Source organism: Orycteropus afer, unplaced genomic scaffold (genome assembly GCF_000298275.1).
Source record: "Orycteropus afer afer isolate SDZICR_OR568_19922 unplaced genomic scaffold, OryAfe1.0 scaffold00718, whole genome shotgun sequence".
Classification (NCBI taxonomy): Eukaryota; Metazoa; Chordata; class Mammalia; order Tubulidentata; family Orycteropodidae; genus Orycteropus; species Orycteropus afer.
Window position 1 is genome coordinate 723,527 of NW_006922305.1, and position 19,794 is coordinate 743,320.

The window sequence follows — 19,794 nt, forward strand, 5'->3', positions numbered from 1 at the left end:
TGTCTTGATGGAACTAAGAGGAGGCCTGCAAGGCCAAGATAAGTGCACATGGCAGAGAGAAGGGCCTGCTTATTTGCATGGGTGACAGAAACCAAGAGACCCGTCATATCTGAAACAAGGCAAGACTTTGTCTACATGCTCCTTGATCCTGTAGATCAGAAGTTGTAGGCTTCTGATCCTGACCCCAAGTGGTACCCTGTTACATCTTTAATAAACCACTCAACTGTAAGTACAGTTCATGGTTTCTGTGAGATGTAGCAGTGAATTGCTGAACCCAACCGGGGTAGGGAACAGTGCTGAGGGGAGAGTGAGCAGCCGATGTCAGAGGTGGAGTGGTAAAGCAGCTTGGATGATGTGGAAATCTGGGATACGTATCTCTGCCTCATAGGAACTGGCTTTGTGCTAATTCATATTTGAAGTTACTCATACACTATAGGCCTGTCCATACCTTCCGAAAGAGAGAAACAGAGTTAAGGGAGAAGAAATGGCCCAAGATTTCACTCTGCACTGAAAAATAATGTTTTAATGAACAAAAGAACTGAGAGAGGCAGATTCTAAGATAGCCCCATGATCAAAGCTATTTTAGCTCTGCTGATAGGTACACCCCACTCTGCCAGCAACCAAGCCTCCTGTCCAAAGGCACTCAGTTTCTCACTCTGTGGACCAGCAAGCCCACTGCTCTGTCTCCTGCTGGTCTCTGGGTTCCGCTGCCACTGCTGCTGCTGTCTCTCTGCCGTCTCAGTGCAGGGATCTCGGGTCCAAGGACACCCTTCACCCCTGGTTCTCTCTCTTGTTGGTAGTGAGATTGCCCTTTTTCCTCTTTGGGAGGGCTCATTTTAAGCCTTGCAAGATGGCAAAACAGACCAATTCTCACATTAGAGTTCCATACATCATATTTGCACAATCCCACTGCCACAACTCAGCCATGGACCTTATTTCCATTACTCACAAGCTATCCAGTCCCTTTGGCACCTCATGTTTGCATAGTTCCACTCAGCCATCTCGTGGGAGTCAAAGACCATGGCTGGAAGAGCTGTATCAAAGAATTCACTGTACCCCAGGCTGTTAACACTAAAGACAGCAACAGGCTGAGAGGGGCCCCCTGGCAGAGCCAGTGACAACAGACCCAAAAGGGGAAAAGCAACACTGCCAGTGCCACAGGCTCTCCAGGGGCTCTGTGACAGAGCTGGTGGTGGCAAGGCAAAAGGAACCTGTTCTGAAGGGGCTGAGAGGCAACTCCCCTGAGGGGGCCAAGAGGAGGCCTACAAGACCGAGCAGAGCTGAGAGAGCTGTCTCGCACCAAGAGGGGGGACGTGACCTATATGCTTCCTGACCCTGATCCTGAGTTGCAGTCTACTGATCCCGATACCAAGTTATACTCTGTTCTCTCTCTATCTCTGGATCCTGCATTTGGTTTGTCAACATCTCACCCCTGGGTTGTTGGGGCCTGACACAGCAGCTAGTCATCTGACCCACCAACTTGGGTTCATCAACTCCTGCAAACATGTGAGTGAGGAGAATCCTCCAGACTGACATGTGAGCCATGGATTTGGACTTGTCAACTCCACAACTGCATAAGCCATTTCCTTGGCAGGTTGTGAGTTCTGTGAGTGGTTATAGGGAAACAAGAACCCTAAGACAGGACAGAGAGTACTAAGGGGAGGAGGAAGAGTTGACGTTAGAGATGATGGAATGGTACAGCAGTTTGGAAAAGGTGGGTATCTGGGACATCTTTAATCTCCACGTCATAGGGACCAGCCTTGTGCTGATCCTCGAAAACAAATGATTCGCGCAGCCTCCTAGGGATTAGCTACGAGTTGACCCTGCATTATCCCCTGACATTCAACCAGTTTTGATGCTAATACTCGCACTGCAGTGAAGTACTTACTAGGGCCGTTGTAGCCATATTCTTTGAGACGCTCACACTTTGATGGGGTAGGCTTATGCTAATAAGGTGCTTGTGGCCTACTAAGGGGATTGGACAGCTTGCTAATAATGCAAATAAAGTGCATGGAACATGGGGGTGGGGTGAGGGGAACCATGTAAATAAGGTGTATGGAGCCATAATGAAGGGACTGATCAGTTTTGCCTTTCTGCTAGGCTTAATATGAGCTCATCCCAGAAATGAAAGAGGGGACCTCACTATCAACAAGAACTAGAGACAGAAGTAGAGCGTGTCCCTTTGCCCTGGTGTGTCTACACTGAGAACCTCCTAGACCCAAGATACACAGAGCTATGAGACCAGAGAGGAGCTCTGGTAGCATAGTGGCTAAAGCACTTGACTGCTAACCAGAAGGCTGGCGGTTCAAACCCACCAGCCACTCCTCGGAAGGAAGGTTGGGCAATCCTACTTCCGTAGTGATACTGCCTCGGAAACCCAAGGAGGGGTCGCTATGAGTCAGGGCTGACTTGACGGCACATAACAACAACAGAACATGAGACCGGAGAAGGCCTGAGACAGCAAGAAGTGCTGGCAAGCACAGCAGAGTCCAGTGGCAGAAAAACAGCAGCAGCACAACCAGCAGACTGGCCCAAGAAGGCACAGAAGGCTTGCGGGCCCATGGAGCCTGGCACCAGAAGGCACAGTAGGAAGGCAGGCCCATGGAGCAAGGTGGTTACATTGTATGTGCTAACTGGTGGCTAAAGTGAGTGTACCATCCTACGAATCAAGAGAGCCAAAGGCCTTTGGGCCTGAGGCCTGCTGGCAGAGTAGAGCGCCTCCAGGCACTTACTGGCAAAGCTAGAGATTTCTACCATTTGACCAAGCAGGGCATAGACCAGACCGAAGGCCAAGAGAGGGAGCCTGTCCTGATGGATTTGAGAGGAGCCTGTCCTCAAAGGGGGTGAGAGGAACTTGTCCCACGGAAGCTGAGAGGATCTGGTCCTCAGGGGGCCAAGAGGAGCCTATCCATGGGGGAGCTGAAAGAAGCCTCTCTTCAGGGGACAGAGAGGAGCCCTGAATGGCTGAGAGGAGACACACAGTGCTGTCCTGCACGGAAGAAGAGAGACTTTGCCTACATACTTCCTGATCCTGAGTTATAACATGTTACTTCCCTAATATACCATGGACTGCCAGAAGAACAAACAAAACTGTTTTGGAAGAAATACAGCCAGAATGGTCCTTTGATGGTGAGATTTGAACTAACATACTTTGGACGTGTTATCAAGAGAGACCAGTTCCTGGAGAATGACATCATGCTTAGTAAAGTATAGGGTCAACACAAAAGAGGAAGGCCCTCAACAAAATGGATTGACAAAGTGGCTACAACCATGGACTCAAACACAGCAATGGTTGTGAGGATGGTGGGAGACCAGGCAGTGTTTCGTTGTGTTGTACACAGGGTCACAATGCGTCGAAATCAAGTTCACAGCACCTAACAACAACTAGCTTAATAAACCTCATAACTATGAATACAGGCTGAGTTCTGTGTGGCCACTGCAACAAATTGTTGAATGCAGCAGAGAAGTAGAGTGGGCTATGGGAGGGATGGCTGGTGTCACAACTGGTAACAAGACTGGAGGGTTCAGGTATGTTCAACCTCCACTTCATAGGAATCAGCCTTGGGCTGATATTGATGGTGATCCGCTCTCCTATCCCTGAAGTTACAGGAGGTGGAAATCACCTACCATGTTTGTACAAATATTGCTACTAGTCTCACTTTATATTCGTCTATGAGAATACTCCTGTTCAGGACACTGTCCACCATGTCACCATCACGAAGAAACATCAAAAACGCTCAGAAAAAGTCCCATGAGATACTGAAGTCCCCCAAAGAACAGGTCTTCTATCTCCTCAAACACTGGGCACAGCATTTAAATTATAATGATTGTTTTGGGCTGGCCAGAGAAATATTAAATAGAAGTTGACAGCTGAGGTGCAGTGACTGACTGAATATATGGCCCTTCCAGCCACAGTCTTTCTAACTCCCACCAAAAGACTGGGTGATACTATGCAAATAAGGTGTTTGTGGCCTACCAAGGCGACTGGAGAAGGAGCTTTAGTGCTGTGGTGGTTAAAGCATTCAGCTACTAACTAAAAGGTCAATGGTTTGAACCCACCAACTGCTCCATGGGAAAAAGATGAGATAGTCTGCTTCTGTAAAGACCTACAGCCTTGGCAACCCAATTGGGCAGTTCTACTATCCTCTAGAGGTGCCATGTATTGGAATCAACTCAATGGCAGTGGGTGGGTTTTAAGGGGATTGGATAGCTTCCTAATAATACAAATAAAGTACATGGCACCCTTGTGGGGAATGAGACCATGAAAATAAGTAAGGAAATAAATAAAATAAGGGTCTGGGATCCTCATGAGGGGATTGGACAATTCTGCTACCCTACTAGGCTTAAGAGAGCCTATTACAAAGCAGAGTGGGGAACTGACTACCACCAAGAAGGGATGGCAGCAGAGCATGTCCTTTGGACCCAGGGTCCTTGCCCATCAGAAGAACCCCCTTCCGAGACAGGAAGTTAAAGGGAGCTGGTGAGCAGGCAGCCTAGTGAGCTTTGCTTGAGGTGACCACGTGGGGCCATGATACAAATGAAAGTGAGAGGGATGCAACAATGAAGAGATGGATTGAATTTGGACATTCCAAAAAGGACTTGGTGTGACACTGTCTGACCTCCTCTAACTTCACAAGGGGAGAGGAACAAGATTAACAGACCAAGACTGATACTTATGAGGCAGAGGTCAGACACACCACCACCCTCTAACCTTCTTACCAACTGTGACACCAACTGTCCCTCCCATGGCACTCTCTACTTCTCTGGTGGGTCCTACAATTTGTTACAAATGGCCACATAGAACTCACAGACAATACTAATTACTATGGCATTTATTAGTTTAAGTAACAGGTTCAGGACCATAAATGACTCAGGATACAGTTCTTCCATCAAGACAGCCTCTTCTCAGCCATGCCCACAAGCACGCTTGTCTCTGGCCTCAGCCTCTCAGCCCTGTGGCCCCTTGGCCTTCCCTGCTCAGAAAAGTGTTACAAAGCTTTTTAAGCTCTGCTGATAAGTGCCCAGAGAGGCACCTCAAACCACCACCAAGTCTCCTGCCCAAAGGCACTCAACTTTCTCTTTGTGCCAGGAAGCCCACTTCTCTGTCTCACGCTGATCTCTTAGTCCTGCTGCCTCTGCTGCCACAGTTTCTCTGTCACTGCTTCTCGCCATCTCTTGCTGTCTCAGCAATGAATTATAGCTTTCTTGCTGTCTCCTGGATTGAGGAGGTCACCACAGGGTCCAAAGAATGTACGCCATCCACTCCAGGCTCTTCTTTTTTGATGGTAGTAGGATGACATATTTTAAGCCTAATGAGATGGCAAAACTGACCAATCCCTCCATTAAGGTTCCATACACATTGTTTGCACAGTCCAACCCACACAATGGTGTCGTGTACTTCATTTACATTATTAGCAAGCTATTCAATCCCCTTGGTGGGCCACAACCACCTCACATTTACGTAGTTCAATCCAGTTATCTGGTGGGAGTCACAAAGACCATGGCTAGAACAGCCATATCAAGTAATTCACTGCACCATAAACATGTACCCTTGATGCCTGCTGACCTAGCCCATGGGGCCTAGGGATAAAAAGGCACAGGCTTGTATGAAGTGCAGGAAGGTAGGTGGACTCCCAAGTCTATGGCTGGTACCCACTGACCTAGCCCACAGGGGCTAGGGATGAGCTGACCAGAACCTGACCAGACAAAGAGAAAGATGTTTGATATTGTGAGCTGCTATACATTTTTGCAAACGGCTTTGCTCTGGATTGGATTTTCTTTATGGATGTAGATGCTCAAAGTTCCAACCAGAATAGCACACGACTCTTCCGATCGAGATACATGCTTATCTTCTCAGAATACTGGTTTGATAAGGATGGGTAATTTAGAAAACGGCTATCTCAAATGAAGGGAGACATGAAGGCATGAACTAGCTGACTGACATGCAGTAGTAGAAACACTAGAACCAGGAAACCAGCAGGAGACAGCATGACGGGCTTCCTGGCCCACAAAGCAAGAGCTGAGCACCTTTAGCCAGGAGGCTTGCTAGCGAAGAGGTGTGTCTCCAGACACATGGTAGAGCTAGGTTCACCAACATACGGAGTGAGAGACATGAGTGCCTTTGAGCTGAATCTTACTGGCATAATGGGGTGCCTCTAGACACTTAATGACAGAGCTACAGAACTTCCTAACACTTGTTTGAGCAAGGTAGAGGCCAGACTGGCCCAAGAAGGCTAAAAGGCCTGAGGGGCCAAAAGCCAGACAGAAGTATGCCTATGGGCACGGCTAAAAAGAGGCTATCCTAACTGAAGAACAGTATCCTGAATCCTTTCTGATCCTGAATTGTAACTCGTTATTTCCCTAAGAAACCCTAAAACTGTGAGAATAGTCTGTGAGTTCTGTGCAGCCACTGAAACAAATTATCAAACCCAGCAGGGAAGCAGAGAGTATGTGGGAGGGTCAGCTGATGTCAGAAATGATTAAAAAAAAAAAAGAAAAAAAAGATTGGAAAGAGGAGGTATGTCTGGCCTCTGCTTCATAGGAATCAGGCTAGGGCTGATGCTGATTCTCTCTCCCACCATGAAATTAGAGGTCAGAGGCCTCCCACACCATGTCAACCACAGCTGGTGTTACTTAAAGGATCTCCAGTCACAATATGTTCAATGCCAACAATTTGGTGTTAATCCTGTGAAAAATACCTTTCTAATCCTACGTTACTAATGTCAAAGTCAGAGTCAAAGTTTATTTTTCTCCATCTTCTACTCTTCCAAATTTGTACTTTTCCAACGAACTGAACTGATATTTTATAGGCCTCTACAAATCCACTAGAAAACAAAAGAAAGCATAAAACAAAACAAGTCACCTGAGCCTTGACCATTTTCATTTGTTCTTGGGACACAGTCAGCAACTGGAAGGATCGATCTTTGTGTTTTCTGCCTCTGCTCTAATTTTTGTTCTGAAATTTCACTGTCCCATGGATGCTGTCCCCAGAAATGACAATACGTAAATTCTGCAACCGTTTCCTCCTTCCTTCAAGTGATCTTGCTGCTGGAGTCAGGACCTGTAGGCTGAAGGGAAAATTCAACATGAGTGCTACATTCCCTCTAGGCCAGATGTTGTCCCTGGTCCTTAACACAAGGCCCTCAAAACTGCTGACAGTCCCTTTATTTGGTGACTCGGAACATTTTACAAAAAAATCACTGCTTTTCCCCCATTATCTACCCACACAGTCATCATTTTCTTTAAAGCCTCACCAGAAGCACATTTAGCATCCATGTTTCTGGCAACATTCTGTTGCTGGTGCCATATGTATTCTCTGAGACCAAAGAGTCTTTCTCTACAGCTGTCCTCCCTTCCTTCTAAGCCCTCACCAGAATTGCCTTTGACATCCATAATTTTACCATCTCTTTAAAGTAATCTAGGCTTTTTACTATTGTTGTTGTTGTTATGTGCCGTCGAGTCGGCCCCAAATCACAGCGACTCCTCCTTGGGTTTCCAAGGCAGTATCACTACAGAAGTAGATTGCCCAACTTTCCTTCCAAGGAGTGGCTGGTGGGTTTGGGCTGCCAGCCTTCTGGTTAGCAGTCAAGTGCTTTAGGCTCTACAACCAGAGCTCCCTTTTAGGCACCTTAAAATTCTTCCAGCCTCCAGCCCAAAACAAAACCACTTCTTCATTATAGGTATCTGTTAGAGCAGTGCCCCCAATTCTCAATACCAAATTCTATCTTAGTTCTCTAGTGCTGCTCTAACAGAAAAATCACAAGAGGATGGCTTCAACTAATAGGAATTTATTTTCTCACAGTTTAGGAGGCTAGAAATCCTAATTCAGGGTGCTGGTCCTAGGGGAAGGCTTTCTCGTTGTGTCAGCTATCAGGGAAAGTTCCTGTCTCTTGAGCTTCTGTCTCCAAGTTCCCTGGAGATCTCTATGTGGTTTGGCATCTATCTCTCCCCATCTCTGTTTACTGGCTCACTTGCTTAACTTCTTTATATTTCAAAAGAAATTAATTCAAGATATACCCTACATTAAAATAACAACCACAAAAGCTAATACTGTTAAAAAATATAATACAAAAAGTCCTTGCTCTCACACAGCTTACAACCTAATGAGTGAATTGAAAGTAAATACAAAATGCAGAACAGTATCCTTCCAGACAGTGAGATATGCTATTAAGGGAAGTGGTAAGAATCAAAGCACACAAAAGGGCCACTATTGTAGATAGGGTGGTTAAAGTGGGCTTGTCAGAGTGACATTTGTGCAGAACACTTAAAACTAGCTCCTTGATGCTACAAGGTTATTTCTATTTACTCCATTACATTCTTATTACAGGTGGTAGACAGTCCACATATTACATCAAACATAACCTTACCTACATTTGCTCACGGGAGCTCTGGTAGCGTAGTGCCTAAGGCACTTGACTGCTACCAGAAGGTTGGTGGTTCAAACCCATCAGCCACTCCTCGGAAGGAAGATGGAGCAATCTACTTCCATAGTGATACTGCCTTGGAAACCCAAGGAGGGGTCGCTATGAATCAGGTCCAACTCGATGGTACATAACAACAACATTTGAGCATGACTTGTAAATAATGTTGAATAACTGCTGTACAGTGAACTACTTGCTATGGCTTTTCTAATCAATCTTTGTAACTCCCACCAGATTACTGGGTACTGGGGGGAATAAAAAAAAAAAAAACACGTCATCGAGTCATTTCCAATTCATAGTTACCTCTCCATGGGTTTCCAATGTGATACCTCTTACAGAAGTAGATTGCCCAATCTTCCTTCCTAGGAGTGGCTGGTGGGTTTGAACCACTAGCATTCTGGTTAACAAATGCCTTAGGCTCTATGTCATCACAGCTCCTATGGATTACACAGTGGGACCATGTAAATAAAATGTATAGAACTCTCATGTTGGCATTGGTTAGTTTTGTCACTCTGCCAGGCTAAAAATAAGGCCTCCTAGAGGCAGAGGCCCATCCATTAGCTGCTCTGCGGAAGGAAGACTGGGTGATCTACTTCCATAAAGAATTATAGCCTCAGAAACCCAATGGGGGTCACTATGAGTTCCAAACGACTCGATGGCAGAGAGTTTGGTTTCTGTTTTGGTTTAGAGGCAGAGAGGGGGTCTCATCAAGAGAAAAGAATTGGAGGTAAAGTAGAGTGCATCACTGGATCCAAGATCCCTGCACTGGACCTCCTGGGCAGAGACTATCAGTAGAGAGACACACCTTGGCAGAGAGAGACACCCCAGTAAAAAGAGCGAACCCCAGCAGAGAGATAATCACAGGGGAACCAAGAGGAAGGAGACAGAGCAATGGAATTTCCGGCCCACAGAGCGAGAAAGCTGAGTACCTTTGGGCAGGAGGCTTGCTGAGACGGTGGGATGCACCTAGATGTATCTATTGGCTGAGCTAAAAGAGCTTTGTAACACTTGCCCAAGCAGGGCAGAGGCCAGCCTGAGAGGTCAAGGACCAGAGAGGCATGTCTGACAGAACAGCAAAGGGGAGACTGTTCTGATCAAAGAATTGTATCTTGAATGTGTTCCTGAAACTGAATTGTAGTCTTGTACTTCCCTAAAACCCCATAATCGTGAGTATTGTCTGTGACTTCTGTGTGGCCAATGCAATGGATTATTGAACCCAGCAGAGAAGTAGTGAATGCTGTGGGAAGGACGGTTGGTGTCAGAATTGGTAAAAATGTCTGGAGGATGATGGCATGTCTGGCATCATAGGAATTAGCCTTGGGTTGTTGATGGTGACTCTGTTTCCCCCTTGTGAGGTAGAGGAGGTCAGAAGATGTCACCTCCATGCCCTTTATGCAATAATAAATGTAATCACAGTTTCTCATTTCAAATGGTATTCTGATGATTTGCATTGCCTACCACCCATAGACTGGTGACTTGTGTCATCTCCATTTACAATCACTGTGTTCCAGGCACTATTCCAGGGGCACACAGATACATAAATGAACAACGCAGACAGAAATCTCCATTATTTACAAAAACAAAAACAAAAAAAAAAAAAGTATAAGCTATCACATCAAAGAAAAAGCAAAAAATAAGACAGTTCCTACACAAATCCTGCCTTGTTAATATAACAAACACAACCCATTCCAAATAGAACATAACCACAGGCTTTGTTGTTGTTGTTGTTACGTGCCGTCAAGACGGACCCACTCATAGTGACCCTTCCTTGGGTTTCCAAGGTGGTATCACTATTGAAGCAGATTGCCCCACCATCCTTCAGAGGAGTGGCTAGTGGGTTTGAACCATCAGCCTTCTGATTAGCACTCAAGTGCCTTAGGCACTATGCTACCAGAGCTCCTAATCATAGGCTTCAAGGTTAGGATTTACCTCACACACTTTTGAGGGACATAACTGTAGTACAGCATCATCATGGAGTCTGCTTAAATAAAAACAAAAGAGGTTCACTGAAGGCTAGAGACCGTCTGGACCAAGAAGACATCCAAATTCACAGAAGGAAAATGGCCACTCTGCCAGGCAATGAGGAAAGAAACGTTTTGGTAGAGTTGGAGCAGGAACTAAAAGTTACAAAATCATAATTGGCTAAAAAACAATCAGGGGAATCACAGATGGGGATCTAAAAGCAGGAATGTAGCAGGGATAGGTGGATGACGTAAGTGGGATGACGTGATTGGCCAAGGGGTCATAACTCTAAGCATACTTGCTCTTCAGTTTATTATGGGTCGAGCACAGGACAGTGGCACGACGGTTTTTGTCCGCTAATCTGTTTAGTAACTGCTTCCTCAATCATGGCCGCTTCTGGGGGTCCACTGTAAAGATTTATGGATAACGTTGTACATCGAGACCCTTCCGGTAGAACCTATCACCTCTTCCATCTGTTGGACTGTAGCGGACTCTCTGGGAACAGACTGTGATATCCTGCACCTGCCAGATCTCCGAGAACAGGAACGTTTCCTTTAGGGTATCTGGTCAGCATCAAGGTTGCAGGAACGGCTATTAGAAAAGGAAGCTTTGAAACTCAACTTGGATTCTAGACTCACGTCAAGACTTTAAAATGTATTAAGGCTCTGCTTTCAGACTCTATTTACAAATAACAATGCCTCTGAGTTGAAGTTCTCCTACCCGATCCAACATAGAAAAGTCACTAAAGCAGAAAGAGTGCGCGTTTGTGAAGCTTTGTGGACCGTAAGGGCTTCCACACAAACACCCCCCTCCCCACTTCTGCAGCGCGAAGGCAGCCCGAGACCGATGGATTAGTCCCTCAAACAGAAATTAGCGAACGAGTGAATGAGAGGACAGAATACGATGATCTAAACCAAGGCTGTGGAACACACCGCCTCTGTCCCAGCCCCCGAGGCGCCTGGGGTCTCAGCTTGCAAAGCTCCGTCCTCGCAGTCCTCTGTAGCCCAGACCCAGACGCCCCTCACGTCTTTATTAAAGCGAAACCGGGACCAGACAGACACCGCCGACCAAGTCCTGCCCCGGGATCAAACTTCACTGAGCCCAGTAGTCAATCCTCAGCCTGCACCGGACACCATATTGCAGGTAAATACCACCTCCACCCGGTACCGGATCCACAAAGACCCGGTACCCTGACAGGGCAGCCCTAACCGTTGGACCAAAGCGCTCACCTCACGTATGACCCCAAAGGCACCGACTCCCACCTGTTTCCCCTCAAGCACCTCCAGCCCGATGCTCCTCTCAGGAACTCCAGGTGCCCCACTAACCCACGAATACCCATCCCTCACCCTGCCCCAAGGACAAAACACACACTGACCTGCTGTTTATCCCCCGGAATCACCCAAAGTTCGGAAAAATCACACCTACTTCCGCTAACTACTTCAGCGTCTCTACCCCTCCCAGAAGTATTGTTCGCTTACGGAGGCCGCCGAGGGTCTGTAAGTTTTCCAGGAGCGCGGTCTGAGGCCTTTCCGCCTGGCTGATGAGGTAATATGTCTGCGCCCTGTGGTGCCAAGTCTTCCTGGAAGCGGCCATATTTGAATAAGAGCCGTACAGCACAAAACCTAAATACGAACTCCATTGACTGGATTCCAATTCATAGCGACCTTATAGGACAGAATAGAATGGGCCCACCAGGCCCTGCTCGGAAGGCATGTTGGGCAATCTACTTCCGTAGTAAAAACGCCTGGGAAACCCAAGGAGGGTCGCTGTGAGTCGGGTCCATGGCACATAACATACGGTTTCCAAAGCTATAGATCTTTATGGAAGCAGACTTTCTCCCATGAAGCCGTTGAACTTTTTGTTAGCTGCCCAAAGTTTTAACCACTGCCCCACCAGAGCGACCTGTGCGAAACAAAAGGGACGGGGGGGGGGGGGGGGGGAAACGGGACACAACTTTTTTGGTTGCCAAGGATGGCCAGGAAGATGAGAATGCCAACAACGCTGTTTGACTGCGTGATACCCTGTCTCCCTTGCAAAAAAAAAAAATCTAGGGGTGACAAGGATCAAATTGCTTTCATCAGGCCTGGCCATAAATGTGGCCGATTCCTTTAGCTCAATTAAAAAAAAAAAAAAATTGAAAATAGATGTGTGGGGATTAGAGAGACCCCCTTTTGGTTTTCACAGACGCTAAAACTTTATGGAAGCAGTCTTTCTTCCACTGAGTGGCTGGTAAGTTTGAACGACCAACCTTCTGGTTAGTAATCAAATGCCTTAGGTCGTATGCCCAAAGCTTCTTTTTGTTTTTTGAGTTTTTTGCACAGTAGAGACAAGCTCCTGGGAAGAATGAAGGAGACTATGGCCCTAGTCATCCTTCAGGACTGTTAATTAGGTGACTTCCAGCCAGACAATAGACAGGCGTTTGCAGTGAACATTTACATCAGCTAGGCACACTCCTTGGAGCGCTCAATAGTGGGAGAATGACAAATACTATTTGATTAGTTCATGAGCTCATTTTATTCACTTCCAAATTGATATACCGTTGTTTGTCGCTATGTGCTGTCAAGTCGGACTTGACTCATAAAGACCCCTCCTTTGGTTTCCGAAGTGGTATCACTACAGAAGTAGATTGCCCAGCCTTCCTTCCGAGGAGTGGCTGGTGGGTTTGAACAGCCAGCCTTCTGGTTAGCAGCCAAGTGCCTTAGGCACTACACTACCACAGCTCCTAAATCAATATATAATTAGGTGTATTTCTGTGTCCCAGGAACATAAAATCACGTGAACTAGTGTTCTCTGATATAATTTTCTGGGATGATGGAAATGATGGAGATTTGTCTCTGTATACACATTCCCTGGGCGGGGGAGCAGAAAGTCTTGCTTATAGTTTGTGCTTTACAATTGTGTAGTTACTGTCACACATGGTTACTGAACACATAAAATGTGGCTCATACAACTAAGGAACTGATTTAAAACTTTATTTTTAATATTTAAATAGTCAAAAGTTGTAACTGTCAACTGATTTATTACCTACTTGGGTATACATACTCAGGAAAATTGTCAAGGAATTTAATATAAATTGGAGAGAGTCACAAAAACTTTCAAGGAATCGGGAATCTATCTGGGGAGATAAGGTATGGGCATTAAAAAAAAAAAAAAAACTGTTTCCTAGGCTGCTTCAGTACCATTACAAGGTCTCCTTACTCCAAATGTCCATAGGTAATACAAATGGTTAAAGCTAATCCAAAAGATTGGATGATAGAGTCTGCCCACAGGCATCTCAGAAGACAGGTGTGGCAATTCACTCATTAGAAATCAGCCACTGATAACCCTAAGGAGCACAGTTCTGCTCTAACAAACACAGGGTCACCATGAGTTAGAAATAACTCAAGGCAATTAAATTGTGACAACTGTCATAAGAATTTTTTTTTAACATTCTATCTTAAAATGTCTAAGGAAACCCCTTGTACCAATTATTCCATTTTCTGTATTACATCGTTTGACTCAAAACCCCCCCCAAAAAACATACTCACTGCCATTGGGTCAATTCTGACTCAAAGTGAACCCCTTTGCATTTCCAAGGTGGTAAATCTTTATGGAAGTAGATTGCCCTGTCTTCCTTCAGTGGAGTGGTGGTAGGCTTGAACCTCCAACCTTCTGGTTAGCTGTCAAATGCCTTAGGTACTACACAACTAGAACTCTTTACATCCTTTGACTAGGTAAACTGAAATGTCAATTCCACTCAAATTTTATGATTCAGCACAGTGTGCTCTCCAAACTTTTTGTTTTATTCACCACTGTATGCTCCGCTCCAGGAAACAGAGCCAGATACAAAGGAAGCATGTGAGAAATATTCACTACATTCATGAAAAGACTCAACGTAGGACTATTGTTTCATAGGTCCTTCCGCATAATATAAAGCTTTTTTATGTAGGGTAGACAATTTGGTTTTTGGTTAATCTTTCACACTGATGTAAGGGGCTCTGGTGGCTTAAGGCATTTGACTGCTAACCACAAGGCTGACAATTCAAACCCACTAGCCACTCCGCTGAAGGAAGACTAGGCAATCTACTTCCGTAAAGATTCACTGCCTCAGAAACCCAAAGGGGGTCACTATGAGTCAGAATCAACTTGATGGCAGTGAGCATGGAGCTTGAGCTTGCACTGATGTAGGGAAACTGCACTGATAAGTATGTGCCCCACATCCCATCCCACCAATTCAGGATTGCCTCTTTCCCACCCACCACTTCCCATGTGGTTTTTCATTTATAGCATTTATAGATACCGATAATCTTTTCTGTTGTCAAAATGCACAGTGTTTATTTCCTCCACAGAGATGAACTAAGATGTTCTTTCATTTAACTGGCACAATAGAACAATTGGTATCTATGTATGTGTGCTAACCTCACAGTAAGTCTCAGTAACTAGGCACATATTTATTACATTGGATGAATGTATCAGTCTTTCCCAGTCTCTGCATACTACGCTTTCCCTCAGGATATAATGAGGTAGAAATTAGCTCAACCTTCATTCCTAGTGAATATATGAATTTATTTTATGAGTTTTGTGGGGCATAAAATAAAATGTAATTGGACACTGGTGGAACTAACACAGTCACTGCATTTATAGGCAAGACCATATTCACTGTATTCATAAGGTTTCTCTCCTGTACAAATTCTCTGTTATATCCTGAGGGTTCATGTCTACTAACAGGCTGTCCCATAAAGACTATGTTCCTATTAGTTAGAAGTCCACTGATGTTGACTGATGTCTGCGCTTCCCCAGAAGGTATGTGCATGGTCACTGCATTAACAGGGCTTTTCTCCTGCATGAGGTCACCGGTACGAGATGACCTGTGACATGCTGTGGAAGAGATTTCCACCTTGACTGACTCTACATGTTTCTCTCTTACATGTCTTCTTTGATGTGAATTAAAATTAGAAGAGGAGGTAAAAGTTTTTCCACACTCATTGCAGCTGTACGGTGTCTCTCCTTTATGAGATCTTTGATGTACAATGAGCTCTCGCTTTGTTTCAAAGGCTTTCTCACATTCACTGCACTGAAAGGGTTTCTCCCCTGTGTGAATTTTCCGATGTGTATTGAGACTTGACTTCTGAGAATAAGATTTCCCACATTCACTGCATGAAAAGGGGCTCCTTCCTGTGTGAAATCTCTGATGTGCTATGAGGCATGACTTCTGGTTGAAGCCTTTCCCACATTCACTGCACACATAGGGTTTTTCTCCAGTATGAGTTCGCTGATGAACAATGAGACTTCTCTTATCTTTGAAACTTTTTCCACATTCTTTACATACAAAGGGTTTCTCTCCAGTATGAGTGCGCTGATGAACAATGAGACTTCGCTTATCTTTGAAGCGTTTTCCACATTCCTTGCATAGATAGGGTTTCTCTCCAGTGTGAGTTCGCTGATGAATGGTGAGATTTCCTTTATGGTTGAAGCCCTTCCCACATTCACCACATATATAGGGTTTCTCTCCAGTGTGAGTTCGCTGATGAATAATGAGGCTTCCCTTATGGTTGAAGCCTTTCCCACATTCACTGCATATGTAGCGTCTCTCTCCTGTATGAGTCCGCTGATGAATCGTGAGATCTGTCTTCCTCATGAAGCCTTTCCCACATTCACAGCATATATGGGGTTTCTCTGCCATATGAGTTTTCTGATGTTCAGTGAGCTGTGGTTTATGGAGATAGGCCTTGCCACATTCCACACATTTATATGGTTTTTGTCCTTTATGACTTGTGTGATGATGTTCAATGAGCTTGAACTTTTTAAAGAAGGATTCCCCACACAGACTGCATCTATAGGGTTTCTCTCCTGTATGAATGAACTGATGATCAGTGAGGAAAGACTTCCTGATGAAGGCTTTTCCACATTCACTACATACATGTGGTTTCTGTATTTTGTGAGTTTTCTGATGGTTAACGAGTTGGGACTTAATGCTGTTGGATTTCTGACTCTCGGAGAATTCCGTTTCAGTATAGAATTGCTCCTGGTCAGCATGGAGAAAGGTTTTCTCATCTCCACTAAGCTCAGAAGCGTTCCTTATTCCATCACTTTTGCTCTGGTTGAGAGCAAAAGGTAAAGTTAAATCTGATTTCAGAGCTTTTTCATGTAAGTCAAACATATGATTTTCCCTTAAAAGAAGATTTTTGTGCTGATTAACAATATTTTCCAATGAATTATGTTGGCAGCATTGCTTCATTCTGTCCGCACTATTTTCATTTTGCAAGTGCCGAAGCAGATGATAATCAACTTTCTGGATTTCTAGGAAAAGAAGAGAACAATGAATCCTTCCATTTTCTTAATTTGGAATGAAAGCATTTGAAACAATTAATTCATATAATGCGGACCTTTAGTGACAACCCTTTGATATGAGCATAAATTAAACACTATCCTTCATGTTTCTGGCACACTGATAAAAACACAGTAATATAAGCAACCTCAATAGTCAAAGCAGATAGCATAGGAACCATCTTAGATAACTGTGGTGTAGTGAATAACTTAATATGGCCCTTCCAGCCATAGTCCTCCATTCTGTGACATATTACAAATCCTAGTCTCCATGCCTGTGGCTATGGTCCCATTTTAGAGTGAGGTGTCTGCTATGCTAACGAGGCAGGCTTATGGTGGGATGTATCTTGAGTCAGCTTTACCAGAGAGTGTGACTCAAGTCAATACTCTTATCCCAGTCACCATCCTTCACACCTTCACACCACCTTACTCAAGTGAAGGGAGTTTCTTTGGGGTTGTGGTCGGCATATGCCATGAATGAACGCTCCTGCAAAGTTTTCTCTCTTGCTCTGAATTCTGCATCTGGCTCATCATCATCTGACTTCCGGTTCCTGGAACCAGAACCAGCAGCCTGTTGTCTCACCTGCCAATTTGGGTTCATCAGGCACGACAACCATGTGAATCAGGAAAAGCCTCCAGACTGACTGCTGACCCATGGGTTTGGGACTTGCCAGCCTCCACAACCTTGTGAGACTTTTCCTTGACCGTTCGTGAGTCCTGTGAGATACTGAATTACAGAACCCAAAGATGGGAAGGAGAATACTGAGTACTAAGGGAAGGAGGAGGAGTTGATGTTAAAGATGATGGAGTGGTACAGCAGTGCAGAGAAGTTGGACATCTGAGACATTTTTAACCTTCACTTCATAAGGACCAGATATGTGCGGATCCTTCTAAAAGGAATTATTCTTGCAATTGGTGTCAGAATAGTGGGATTCACTTCATCAGCCCAGACTCATTGGAATATGTAGTTTTGGAAAGAAAAGGATAAAAGTAAGAATCCAAAACCATTGGTTTCTGGATGTGATTTAAAAAAAAAAAAAAAAAATCCATGGACTCAAGCAGCTATTGTTTTGATCAGTTACCCAAGGCAAAAGCTATTCATGGGACTGAGGAGTGGTCGATCTGGTGACACGGTGCCTAAGGCATTTGACTCTTAACCAGAAGGATGCTGGTTCAAACCCTCCAGCCATTCCACAGAAGGAATATGGGGCAATCTACTTCTGTAAAGATTTACTGCCCCTGAAATCCAATGGGGGTTGCTATGAGTTGGAATCAACTCAATGACAGTGAGTTTGGTTTTTGGTGGTTGGATCTAACTTCTGAGGCTAGGTGGATGCGTATGGAAAAACAAAGTGATTAGGAAACAACAAGACCTATAATTCTTTGGTTACTTTATCAGTAATAGCTGCACTGGGAGGGAAAAAGAATGTAGAGGTGGACTGTAGCACTGAACCAAGCCCACATCCAGTCGGCTCAGAACTATGATTGCTAGTGTCAAGGTCAACTGAGAAAAGAAATATTGTATTGGAACAACAGAACTATCCTTACGCCCCTACTGGTCACCAAAAAGTTGGACAAGAATGGAAATGAACAAAATCAAGAAACTAGAAAACGAAGGGTGAAAATGTAAAGGAGTTTATTCCATTTCTACATCAGTATCAGCATCCTGAGGAACTGTTACTCAAGTGGACTGTAAGAGCAACTAGTAAGGGGCAGTGTCTTTAGTTTTGAATGCTGCCAAAAATGGAAGAGTATGTATGGATTGATGCAAGACTCACTACTCACTATAGGACCAGTCACAAATGATGGTACAAGACCCAGTTACTCAGCAGGTTAACGTGGACAGAGGATGGATAAAATCTGCAGTGAGATTCCTTTATCCTGAGAAGGGAAACTATCCCTCTAAATACTCAAAACAGTGCAGAGGAATCAGCTGATGTGCTGCTCATGGAAGCCATGATGGAAAGGCCTTCTGGTGATCAGGACAGTCATCGAATGAGTAAGCCCATAACACAATCATGACATACACGGGTACCCCATATACCCTTGCTACTATGAAATAAAACAATTGGAGAAACCTTGTTGGATCTGTTGGTATAGCTTTCCTGCATGGGACTTACAGATGCAAGAAGTATATGGGTGAGTCATAGGAGAATAAGAAAAGGCAAATGTGAAAGAACTTACCTAAGAAGGATGGGAAGTCTTCAATGGTCATTAAGAAATGGGAGGAATATAGTGGACGATGGAGTTGAGACAAAGGTGTTAATGTAGCACTACAAGAGGCTGGGCAGACCAAAAGAAACTCCTAATGGTCTCCCATTATTGAAAAGCCCTATACAAGTCCATTCTATTCACCTTTAATGATGGGGGGGGGCCCACCAGGGACCATGTGAAGCAGAGGCTCAGGTAGCAGATCAGGTAAGGACTGGTGAGGGGCAAGCATCTTCTGGTCCAGTCTCCACCAGGGTACTTGGGGCTATTTGCACATGTGTGGATGAAATGGCCCAGCAGTGGGAAGAGACCTGTATGGATACAGGAGCCCAATGGACTAGAATCTCAAAACCTGTCAATCAAATCTTGAAGGGGCCTGAAGTTAGACTAGGAGATATGGGGATGCAACGATTGAAGGGATTAAGGTTAAAGTATGGATAAGAACTGGAGGATTTAAAGAGATGTATGGTTCATACAAGACCCAGCTACTAAATGCAGGGAGGCACTCACAGTTTATACAAGCAGGTACTCTTTTCCCACCGGTACGACGCTGGAACCCCCTGAGAAGCTGCCAGTCCACTACCACATGGACATGCCCTATGAACACCTTTCTGCTGAACAACACAAGGTGGCTTGGTTCACAGATGGCAGTTTCAGGGCATACAGACAACATTCCATGTGGAAATCTGCTGTGTTAAGACCAGCAGATGGAAAGACCCTTGCTGAAGAAGGTAAGAACCAGTAAGCTCAATGGGCTGAACTGCATGCTGTCTCTTCAGCTGAGTTGGAAGAATTGGGTAGTGCTAAAGCAAATGGAAGAAATGAAAAGGTAAAAGGGCTGAACAGAAGATTTCAAAGAGCAGCTCGAGTAGACAAAGCCAATTACTATAATGAA

At 44.8% G+C, this 19,794-nt stretch overlaps 1 protein-coding gene across 1 annotated transcript in view; it reads right to left on the reverse strand.

The window, feature by feature from the left end:
• Positions 1-19,794, reverse strand: part of LOC103211296 (zinc finger protein 432-like) — a 43,507-nt gene that overhangs the window by 14,302 nt on the left and 9,411 nt on the right. Inside the window, exon 4 of the mRNA XM_007957239.2 lies at positions 15,289-15,956. Within this exon, the coding sequence (XP_007955430.2) occupies positions 15,289-15,956 (668 nt within the window). The remainder of the gene's footprint in view (positions 1-15,288; positions 15,957-19,794) is intronic.